Raw genomic sequence first — 12,219 nt, forward strand, 5'->3', positions numbered from 1 at the left:
CACTTCTATCGGCACTCCCGGAGTGCAACCGTTGTTGCTTGTTTTTTGCTTCTTTTCGCTCTCCTGTAAACCAATGTAAGTGGCGTATGGCACAAACGTATTACTGAATCGCGATTAGAAAGGGATTGAGATAGCTGTCAATCCATATTGATTTTGACGTAAGTGTATGGAAATCTGTTATTTCTAATCCCTTTCTGATCGCGGCATGATAATATTCTCACCCGACGAAATCTGAACATTCGGAATGAAAAACAATAAAGTTAATTATTTCCAAAATTGAGTCACTATACTTAGAGTAGGAACATTTACCTATTCAATAAAATTACGTAAACGTGTTGGTAGAGTGTTGTGTGCTGGGTGATGCTTTAAGTATTAAGACACAGAATAAGACAAACATGTATGTTGCGCTGAAAACATGTAAATCGTTCCTCTTTTTGGCAGGAACCTGGAGGGCAACCTCATCTCGGAGCTGGGCCCCGACGCGTTGCCTCCGCTGCCAGAACTACGGACACTGTAAGTATACATACTTACTTATAAACATGTCTTCTATTATAATCTTCCTTTTTCGGTTGCATTCTAAAGGAGCCCAGGGCTCTCGGCAATTAAGATTTGACTGCTGAGTGAACTGCCATCTGACCTTCCAATCCAGAGCACCGAATATCTTTTTGGAATTAGAACGGTTCTAATAGTTAAATATGAAATCATATTTCGCACATTAGTTCCAAGAAATTGTGAGGTTAGAGAGGTGTGAAGAGCATCCGATTAGTTACTGTCGCACATATATAAACAACGTACCCCATAACCACCAGCAGCCGGCGGTGCCAACAAGTGCTATTACTATCAATTACGCCTTCCTGGTGTTTAAGCAACAGATTGCGTCAGCGCATCGCGCTGATCCACGCAGATCAATCTAGGGCATAAACCAGCTGAAACATATTGTCTTAGTTGCACTTTATAAACAATATAAACTACACCTTATAGTATGGATGGAAACCTACCTGGTGTTGGCATATCTCCAATAACTGGCAAATGGACTCACACTGATACATACCTATAGTTACTTATTATACTTGTAGCTATCTACAACAAGGCAATATAGTTTTCTACTCAAAGGTTAACTGGAAAGATCTTCAATAAATTCGTTTTGTCTAGCTCTAATTACTAGGTAGGTACTGCATTTATACTGTACCTACTTTTTGTCAATGTTTTTCTGTCAGTTCTTATTTTCAATCCCCATTTACTGTTTGTTACAGTATAATGCATGTCACGGGGGATACCAATTCTTTTCTATCGCCTTATCACATAAATAAGGGTCGGGCTGAATAATTACCGGACCCGGGTTATCCCGGGTCGGACCGGGTCGGATCGGGTCGGATCGGGTCGGAGCAATCTGCTTGAGGGTAGAAGTAATTGACCAGAACATATTAGATAGCGGCGATTGATAGTGCGGCGAGTGTTCATTTAATTCTCTCTTGCTTAAGCATAGCTATCTACACAGTAAATGCACTTGAAGACTCATTTAACGGCTAACTTTCATTTAGACAAGGTTTATATTCTTGTAAAATTCTATCTATTTAGGTACACTACCAAATAATTAACCGATAACCGCCGGGTGTAGCTACACTTTTGCACAAAGCCAGTACCGCGTTTGTATCTAGGTAATGAAGCAAACATTGTAAATAGTTTTTAAACGCACACATGCCTACACTGAATCTAAATGCGACAAACTGTGAGTGTGAAGGCAAACTAGTCCCGCGCTGCGTGCTATAGTTGCGTCTATATGCAGAGAATATGCCGGCGTGCGCACGCATGTTGCTCTAGATTGCGCGCTTTATTTGAGCGGTGCATCACTTGCCCTAATTAGGCGCGTAATCTGATTCAAACATGTGTGTAGAGTCGCGGTGCCGTCGTTAGATCTGGACGCTCCCTAGCAGTACCGCGTGACGCGGCGAGGGCAACGCGTACATCCGTGGGCACTCGTGGCTGCTCGGAGTCGACAGCGGACCGGAGAACCAAACCCAAGGTTATATTGTGAGTGCTGGTACATATCGCAAGAAAACATGTACTCCAATCTGAAATAGCTTCACGCTGGTGTAGTTCCCAAACCCCTGTTTGTTGCAAGAAACTCAAACCGGGGCAAGAAACCAAGACATGAAGGAGGTTTTTTAGATCTTCCATCAGCCCGCAAATTAGCCGTATACCTCTAAACCTCTCCTGTCTCTAGAAAAATCAATGTATTCAGGTAAAAGTAAAAGGAGCCTAATGTGCTGGCGCTGGACTGATCATGGCCAGATCCACAGCACACTAATGTTGGCGAAGCGATTCATGTGGGTACCCGCCGGAACCAAGCGTATACGTTATGTATAAGCGTTATACCTACTTAGTACCTAGGTACTTAATACCACTAATATCTGGGAGACCGCGAGCTTTGCTAAGAATGAGTTAAGTAGGTACTAATCTTTTGTTGTGTTTGCACGCGGCGCATGCGCCTTGCGCGCTCGATCCCTCTACTTCCTATGCGCCGCATACAGTTGGCAAAAAGCCGACCTTTCCCGGCGCAAGGCCGCACGTCGCCTCGCCTCGCTCCGCCAACATTGCTATTCCGCGCGCCGCACCGCTCCACTCCTCTATTAAGATTGCGCGATAATCCCCAAACTCGAACTCAGTTGGGATCTTTATTGCCTGCGACGTATTGTTATGGATTCTGTGACTACTAGCTGTTACGCAGCTCCGCAATTATGTACCTACCTCGTCACGGTGGAGATTGTTTTTGATGGAGTGTACTTTGCTGAAGTTCGGAATTCTTTATCAATTGACTGCCGGCTCTACTACTTGACAATTGACATAGATAGAGAAACACCTTGCCATAAATAGTGAGTAGAGTAACGGCGTACGAACTCGCATGCGGTTTTAGTTACATTGCGTACCAGTGAGGTTACTTACAACAATTCAGCCGACCGATCAAATAGCGCAATATAATGAAACTCGCATGCGAGTTCTCGCACCGTCTAAATGAGCCCTAATAATGCAAAACAAAACGATATTTCCACTTTAGTTGCTGTTATACGTCTCATTAGGTACTACTTATAATTAGAGTTCAACGCGTGCTCATAATAAATAATTAAATACAATGTTAATGTCTTATAGAAAAACAATACGTCTACATAATATATGTAAGTAGGTACTACTTAAGTTGTAGCTATTTGAACGTGACCTCAAAACCCTAAAGCAACCGATTAATTAATCTAGCTGCAGTCTGTTCCTATGTGACTCAATGACAAGTAATTACCTAATTAAAACAAATATTCTCGAAAGTATCACTGATTTACTTAATTACGTCATAGTCACAGTTTAATTTTTCAAAAAAGATAAAGATTGTGTTTTCATTGTGTTAACTTCAGCAGATCAGCAGCGTTTTGTAAAATAACATTGTTTATATCTAGTACACAATATTTGTGTGCTGCCCTTGCAGCTTTACTGCACACATAATTGTCACGCCCCCGCGGTGATCACAATAATAAGCTCCCGGCAGCGGCCAGCCATTACTTTGCCGGCCGGTGCCGGAGGGTCGCCCTTGAACTAGAAAGGCGAGATTAATGTTGCGAAGGGCAAGGCCCGGGCCCTGCCGATGCCGTGCCGTGCCGGTGCCCATCCGACGCGTGCAAACAATCTAATAACAGTCATTTGTAAGTGCAAAACTTCTGTTACTTTATGATAAACCTTCATATTGGATTTGAACACGTCCACAGATATTGCTTCACTTCAAATCCTTTCCGTTTCTTCTATGTATAATTCCCTTCATATATTTAGATACAGTAAGACGTAGGAGATTGTAAGTGGGCAAAGTATTATGAATTATCTAAACACGACGTTGGTAATAGAGAGCTAGAGCTTGTGTTTTTTTTGGATACTCCGTTCGCTTTAGTAACCGTTAAAGTGTTTGTCACCTTGAAAATCCAACTTTGTAATTTAAAATTGCTTGCGATTGATAATAAACCCAACAAGTATTCGACGTAGCAACTTTACTTTGCAAGTCCTATCGTATATAGGTTTCAATCTCTATCTACATACCTAACAACTAGGTACTATATTTACTATCTACATCGGTTCGGTGTCTGATTTTCATTCCCAGTATCGGAGGGGGGGGGGGGGGGGGGGGTCGCGACCGCCACCCTCTTCACGCTGTCAGCGGCGCCCGCAATATCACTGCCGCGATATGTTGCCTACAAGCCACCTTACCTACCTTATATACACGGAGCTTAATAAAGAGAAAACTTGCGATTGAGTGTCTCTATGATAAAAAAAAAAAACATTTATTGTAAGACCCATGGATTTATAAATTTCATAAACATGAAACAATTTAAAACTAGGTATAAACTTTAACTAAATGTCATATACTAAGAAAAAGTGACCAAGGCCTCCAGTGCCCCAGGCTCAATGCAGGGTCAGAACGGCCTCCTCCTCCACCTTACTTCTTCCTTATCCACAAAGGAACCAGGGAGCTTCTCATTGGAAGCTGCTCTCTCTTCTACTGAAGAGACCCTCTGAGGGTATACGCTGACCCGGTTCGATGCGACTTTCGGACAGGCGACGCAGGGCCGGACCTAGGGTAGAGCGAGTGGAGCGGCCGCACTAGGCGCCGGATAGCAAGGGGGCGCCAAAATGGCAAATGAGAAAAAAAACGGTTTTAAAAGACGCGAGTGTGGCGAGGGGGGTGGGGGGTTGGAAAATACGCTTGAAAACTTCAACGAAGGGCGCGAAAACCCGATTTCGCTCTACCCTGATCAAGGGCTCGGGCCGGCACTGAGGCGACGACACCTTCACCTACGTAAGCATGATGACGTGATCGATATTAATAAGATGGATTGACGATCACTCATATATCTTTAGCTCGATATTTTTTTTTGTTATAGATACGAGTAATATCGGTAAATCAGTTGGCGTATGGTGCACGGGTTTATTAACATGAGCCAATAGAGCAAGCGACACCTAATAAAAATGCGATTGCAAGCGACATAATACCTACACAGGCATTATCATGGTAACCGTAATGTATTGCCACTCGTACTGCCGTAGGACTCTACCGTTTACAGTACCACTCGGTTACATCTACATTTTGTGGAAACGTTTTGTGGAAAACTCATAATGAATGTCGACGCAACAGAAATTCCGCAGCCTTGTGTTATGTTCCGTTTGCGGCTGATATCTGTGCGGCGACGCGTTAGTGTCGCGTATATTGCGTCCATGATTAATCTGCACCGCGCCGCGACATACAACACCGCTCATGCATGCTGCTATTTGCACGAGTCAACGTCGCGCGGTCCTAGAGCTGAAGGCCTACCGCCAATCACTTCGTTCGCTCGTTCGTCTAACTGCCTCTCTACCTATTGCTTGAATATGCAAAAGCGATAGAGAGACAGATAACGAAATGTTAATTTACGATGCTCGCGGTAGACCCTATACCTTACTCACGAACCTCACGATTCTTTTATTGCCTCAGATTAGCATAATGCCACCGCGGGTGCGGCGCGGGACGGCGCGTGCCCAACGTCCGAGTTATCGCCGACATATTATATTACGGGTGTTATAAACGTTAAATGAACGGCCACGTTACGAGGCAGTTAAACGTGACTTTAAACAGTTTAAACCGCCACTATACGACGCGTTGAAGACGTTCGCCGCGGGTTTCTTTTAATTACGACGGAGTAATGGGCTCTATTCATTCACTCTTTAATTATCCGCCGCTTCACACTTTATATCTTCTTAACAACCGTGGACGAAGACGGAGATGGTAGGAATACATATAGGTACAATGTACATTCAAGATAATGGCTGATGTGTTATAAAACTTATAAATATCTAGATTTGGTTAAATAATTTTAGTGGTGGTTATCTGCAAATTATTTGTGATGCATATGGGATGGTTCATAAACAGGTTATAACTCATAAACTCACCAGATATTATAGCGCTGCATGCTATAAGTTTAACGACACTATATTTAAATCATAAATTTAGAGGTGTGTTATCATACAATTACAAGTTTAACATGCCTGTCTGTCAAGTTAATGGAATCCTTCCTTTGAATTAAATCAGGAGCTTGATGTGTAGTAGCCATACGTGCCGCCGCCGACGCGACGTCCCACTGAACATACATACTGAAACTAATTTACGAATTCAAACCACCGCGTAATACTGCCTGTGAGAATTTATTCATAAATATATATTCCTGTGTACCTACTACTTATAAGAGATTTGATACACGCATTACTGAAATGAGGTTGCAAGCTTGCTTGTGTACATGAGTAGCTAGTTCTACTGCCGTGATAAGCACTTTACGAGTAAGATTCTTGCGTCGCGTTCTAAAGGCTTATTGTACTTGCTTTATGTCGAGCACCTACTATGTTAATATTTTCCCCATTATTATGATTATTAGACACAGATATGTTTGTGCGTTGCAGGTTAACAAGTGTGCGTGGTGGCAATGCTGAGTTGTGTGTTGTGTTGTGTGTGTTACAGGGTGGTGCGCCGCAACCGCATCGCGCACGTGGACGAGCGCGCGTTCGCCGGCACCCCGGCGCTGCAGGTGCTGTGAGTACCCGGCCAACACTATCATAATAACTTTCACACTGTACCTACGTATTATTAACTAGCTGCGACTGCGGCTCGTTCTGTTTCACATTCGGTATGTGCCGTTCTTTTAGAAGATCCTCTTCCCTCTGTTGGGGTGTGAGAGCCGTGAGGTTCGTATCATATTCTTCCACTGACTTCTAGTTTGGGTCCCCTAGCTCCTTCCACCCCATCCCCGATCTCTTCATCCCTCATCATGCTTAGAAAGTGGATATATTCATCGTAAAATATTATGCACTATTATGTTCTCTATACTTAAGACTTTTCTACATGCCTTCAATCCTGCCTTCGAGCCTGCAATCGAAATCAGTTCAAAAAATATTAAACAACTAGGCTACCACGAGTTGGTTTTGGACATTTACTTTAGCGACTGCGTGCACTCGATCGCATTCCCTCTCTATCGCACCAATACATCAGTGCGAGGGAGATGGACTGGGATCGAGTTTACGTAGTCGCTAATAACGTAAACGTCAAGTGTTTAACTCGTGCTCCAGAAATACTCCCGCTTTTCCTTTTAATCAGGCTGGATAAGTAAGTAGGGGTTTCTCATTAAGGGGACGGTATATGACGTTTTCGATTTAGACCTCACTTTGTGCAATCAATTTGTTCAATGAATGATTAATAACTGCATTAAATTATACGCAAATCTGTTCACGAAGAAGCCGTGTACCGGCTCTTCACGCCATATTTTTTTTTATTTCCTGTAATTCTCTACAAATCGACACTAAAAGTGTCCAAAAATCAAAATATGGAGTTCCGTTTGAGCAAGACGCATTACAGTTTTGTCTTTGACAGTAATTGAGTTGTTGTGGGATTTTGAAGGCTAGATAACTAAACTACCAGATTATTATCTACTTATATTTTTACTCACAAATACAACACAGAAATTCAATCCCAAATGTAAACTTTCGTATAATTTCCATACATTGACGACATCACTCAAAACTCTTCTTCGAGTCAGATGGCCGTTGGCCTTGCATCGAAGCAGACGTGTACATCGTCATAGCTCGTTTTTGACATTAATAAAGACATTTCATCATATACGCATACGAAAATGTATACCAGTAGATAAATTGTATTTCATAAAATAGGGTAAATAAATATAATCACGTCGAGCTCCAGTCAAATTTTAAATGTGAGTTGTTGTTATTTACGGGTCGTAACGGTCGAAAACAGCAGTAAATTATCCTAAAACAATACGATTACAATCGAATTTAAGTAACTTGTTCCTTCAAAACCCGCTTAAAATGAAAAAAGTTTAAAAACTCGTTTTACTGATTGGGATTGATTTTCATTATGCTGGTATCAATTTTGCGTCATTATAAAAATGTATATGACTTCTGTACGTCAATGACTTTTGATGTCAATTAATTGTAATCTTGTATTTATGTTAGAGAATATTATATGTTCATTTAAATATTACTCATCTATTAATACGAAGCGAAATTCGTTTAATACCTAAAGACTTGCAGTGTCTACACCTACGTTCGTTCCGTCTATGTATGCGATTACGTAACGTGCTGTTCTGATAATCTTCAAGAATCAAGATAATTAATAACGGCAAGACCAGCATTTAGTACCAGCGAGTTTTGCGGATTTGGAGACCGAGATGAAGCTTACAGGCCAATATCGCTGCGGCCTGGCCTGCTTATTGTTATGTGTATAAATCGAATGTTATATTAATTTACTATAAAAAACAATGTTTTATTTCAATGACATTCTGTGCGTAGAGGTATGTATGTTTCGGTGATTATAAGAATTATGTCCACACAATAATCGTGCAAAGCAGAGACTGCATTATTTCTTTACGGTATAAGCGGTAAGGAAAAACTCATTGGTATCCTGGCTCGTACCAATGAGTTTTTCGGAACTTATGTACGAAATATCATTTGATATTTACCACTAGCTTTTCGGTGAAGGAGGAAACATCGTGAGGAAACCTGCATACTCGTAGTGCATACATTTGCGAAGAAATTCAAAGCTGTGTGTGAAGTCCCCAATCCGCATTGGGCTAGCGTTGAGATTATTGTCTATACAGGGTGGTCCAAACCGTGACGTCCAAAAATCGTGGGCTATCATAATGTACCCCATATGTATGTTAGCCGATTTTTCGTAGTTTTCAAGTTATGATTTTTTAAGCTTTTAACTTTTCCTATGTAGGTAATATTCTCCGACCGTCCATAGTCTGGGACCGGTCTGAAAACCAGCGCCGGGCACCTAGGCCCGGCACACGCTGAGACTGGAACCCTGTGCCTAATACAAAGATCTTCTCACTTTTGTTTTGTATATGATAACAACTGTTTTATTTTATTATGTAAGTAATTCTAACTCTATTTTATGTTCATGTATGTGGCAATAAACAATTCTTATTCTTATTCTTATTCCTATGAAATTCCGGGGTTCCCATACAGAGTGGCTGAAAAATAACTGCATTCCGTTGCCAGGGAGGTGTTGGGATTATACTGAGCAACTTTTACAACCTCCCTGGCAACGGAAATGCAGTTATTTTTTAGCCACTCTGTATGGGAACCCCGGAATTTCATATGAAAAGTTAAAAGTAAAAAAAAATCATAACTCGATAACTACGAAAAATCGGCTAACATACATGGGGTATATTCTGATAGCCCACGACGTGAGGAATCTAAAAAAAAATTTTTGGACGTCAAGGTTTGGACCACCCTGTATATAGGCTGAATTATTATTATTATTTATAGGCGGTACGGTACCGTTATTATTTATCAATACCGCTTCGTTTTGAAGGTACTATACCTGTTGAAATATAAAGTACGGTACCGGTATAAAATTGCAGCAGGTACAACAATTTTTTATAGGTGTACAGTCAGCTGCAGAGAAAAGGTACCACCCCTGCATACAATCTTCTATGCAGGGGTGACCTGCAGCTGACTGTACCTAAACCATCACTGACCGAGCGTAGGCGAAGGTCTCCGTTTCAGCTTGGGCAAAAATACTTTCGTTTGTTCGAATGTTCTCCTTTGCATATCACATTTCTCAAATATCTCGAGAAAATTTGTAAGCAGGTTCGGTAGTTGGATATAATTACTCGGTTTCTTTTTTTTTTATAAGTTCTAATAGGCAGAGATTGGCATAAAGGACTTAAGCGACAGTAGGGTCTGTGGTACTTAGACCATTGTGATTATTCGTAGTGTCCGACCGAAGATTCGGTTTCGGTTTCGGTTTCGGCCATAAAATCATGTTTCGGCCGTAGTTTCGGTTTCGGCCAAAAAACGGCCGAATCTTTCGGCCTGGCCGAAACATACGAAATAGTACTTCGTATTATGAAACTAAACTATGTGACAAAGACCAAAAGTTGGCGAGCAAGTAGGACAACAATATTTATATATACAGAAATTTGTGTTTCGGTCGGACACTAATTATTAGGTACTTACTGATTACGCTGCGCCGCGTGGAACGTGAGGTGCGTTGGGGTAAGTACATACAAATCATTCAAGAAAAAAATCCCTTTTAAGATCACTCGTGTGTCTGCCCCTAATAGACTAATTCAATTGAAATTTGGTACACATTTTTCACATATGACAAAGAGTCGGTGATCCAAAGATGGACTAGTAACGTAAATAAATAAACTTTTAACTTTGCGGCCATTTTTTTGTATCGTGTGATATATCAGATATTAAATTGTAAGATATTTACTAATAATAAGCATTGGTCACGTAAATTATTTTTAGTCTTTTTTTGCAAGTATGAATGATATAGAACATTATTTCAATTATTTTTAAAATTAAGCCTATCCAAAGGCGACTTGGAAGATGTGTCATGGGGATCTATATTCGTTGGGTGAAAAACAAGTTTTTTTGTCTAATTATCGTTTAAAACACAATCGATCGGCAATAACGCGGGCACATAAAACAAAAAACTTCTTTTTTCACTCATAAAACTCCTTAAACCTAATAAGAGCTAAACAAAAACAAGTGCGAGTCGGACTCGCATTCTAAGGGTTCCGTATATTAAGTCCGTCTCACGCTTGACTGCACATTTCTTATAGATTTTCCTGACATATATAGGTAAAGAACTACTTTGTGTATTTTTTTCAAAATTTTAGATCCAGTTGTTTCGGAGAAAGTGGGCGGAGAATGATCATTTTTTGCCTATTTTCATGAATAACTGCTGAACTATTAATCCTAAAATTATAAAAAAAGTTATGTTTGAGATTCTTACAATGAGCTCTTTTATTTGATATGTAACACTATATAGTTTAAAAAACATTTTTTAATTTTTTCATTTACCCCCCCCCCCCCCCAAAAATGGCTACCGTATTTCAAATTCTCTAAAATACATTTTATTTACGTTACACGTCCATCTTTGGGTCACAAATTTACATTTGTGTGCCAAATTTACATATGTGTGCCAAATTTCAACTGAATTGGTCCAGTAGTTTCGGAGAAAATAGACTGTGACAGACGGACGGACAGACAGACAGACGCACGAAGAATTATATGTATATGCACTTATCCCAACGCACCTCTCGTTCTACGCTGCGCGGGGTTCATTGCCGCTCCTACCGCCGTAAGTGTAAGTACAACTACATCATCAAGGCTACGATCGAAGATAATCAGTTCAGCACTGAAATAATAGCGGTGGAATGCCAGTATAATATTTAATTATTTATTTTAATTTTATAAATTTAATAGCAAAATAAATAGCGAATATAGGATACTCGTACAAGTAAATCTGTAAAGATCTTAGGGGTAGATCAGCCGACATATATTATTAAATTTTATTTTGTCGGCCTTAATTAAATTTCCACCCTGCCGAAACTTTATTTATTTAAATTTTTAATTGAATTGATTTTTCGCCTTATGAATAACCGTATAGAGTAGTAAATAACATTTTACATCTGACTTAATGACATCTGGGTTTATTCGGTTTAACTTTACAAAACGCGTATCTCGACAAAGCCATAATATGCAGAAAATAGTTAACAATCAAATGAATTAAATTAGAATTTAAATACGTCACGTGTGACATGAACAGACAAGGAGAGCAAGATTTAATGTATTGTTTCTCTTTCTTCTTTCAATGGAACGTTTTTACAGTTTCTGTTCCTCAAAAGAGGTCAGTGGTTAACACTAAACTCAAAACGCAATCTTAAAAAAACTTGATGGGTCAATGACCTGTCCCAGTAAAGTGAGGTAGTGTGCGTGAAGTGCGCTTGTGTGTGAAATGGGGTAAATTGACAGAATCTGAAAATTTACCCACCTCTACCGTCACCTTAAACAACCTAATAAACTCAGCCTCACTGTGCAGAGAGAGGGGGAACGCGACCATCAGCGTCCTGGGACTGGGAACAATGCCTCAGGCAAATTTAGGGCTAGATTTATGATTTTTTTTTGTTATTTTAATCTCTGTTTTATTAATAAAAGTTTTATATAAGTACCTATATAAAGCTTTTATACCGTAGTAATAATAACTTGGCTATTTGAAGCCAATTCCAAACTGCCTGAAAAGTTACGCAAACGCTTTAAACTTTTATCTAAAGTAGGGACATATGAACTTATGAACCCTGACATTCAGGGAGCGAAGCCTTTATAATTACCTATTAGCACTTACTTTGA

The 12,219-nt window shown here is 40.3% G+C and overlaps 1 protein-coding gene across 1 annotated transcript in view; it reads left to right on the plus strand.

The window, feature by feature from the left end:
- The window catches only part of LOC134654427 (lutropin-choriogonadotropic hormone receptor), an 89,109-nt gene that overhangs the window by 53,831 nt on the left and 23,059 nt on the right, over positions 1–12,219 (plus strand). Inside the window, exons 5-6 of the mRNA XM_063509867.1 lie at positions 442–513; positions 6,518–6,589. Of these exons, the coding sequence (XP_063365937.1) occupies positions 442–513; positions 6,518–6,589 (144 nt within the window). The remainder of the gene's footprint in view (positions 1–441; positions 514–6,517; positions 6,590–12,219) is intronic.

This window comes from Cydia amplana, chromosome 15, assembly GCF_948474715.1.
Source record: "Cydia amplana chromosome 15, ilCydAmpl1.1, whole genome shotgun sequence".
NCBI classification, from domain to species: Eukaryota; Metazoa; Arthropoda; class Insecta; order Lepidoptera; family Tortricidae; genus Cydia; species Cydia amplana.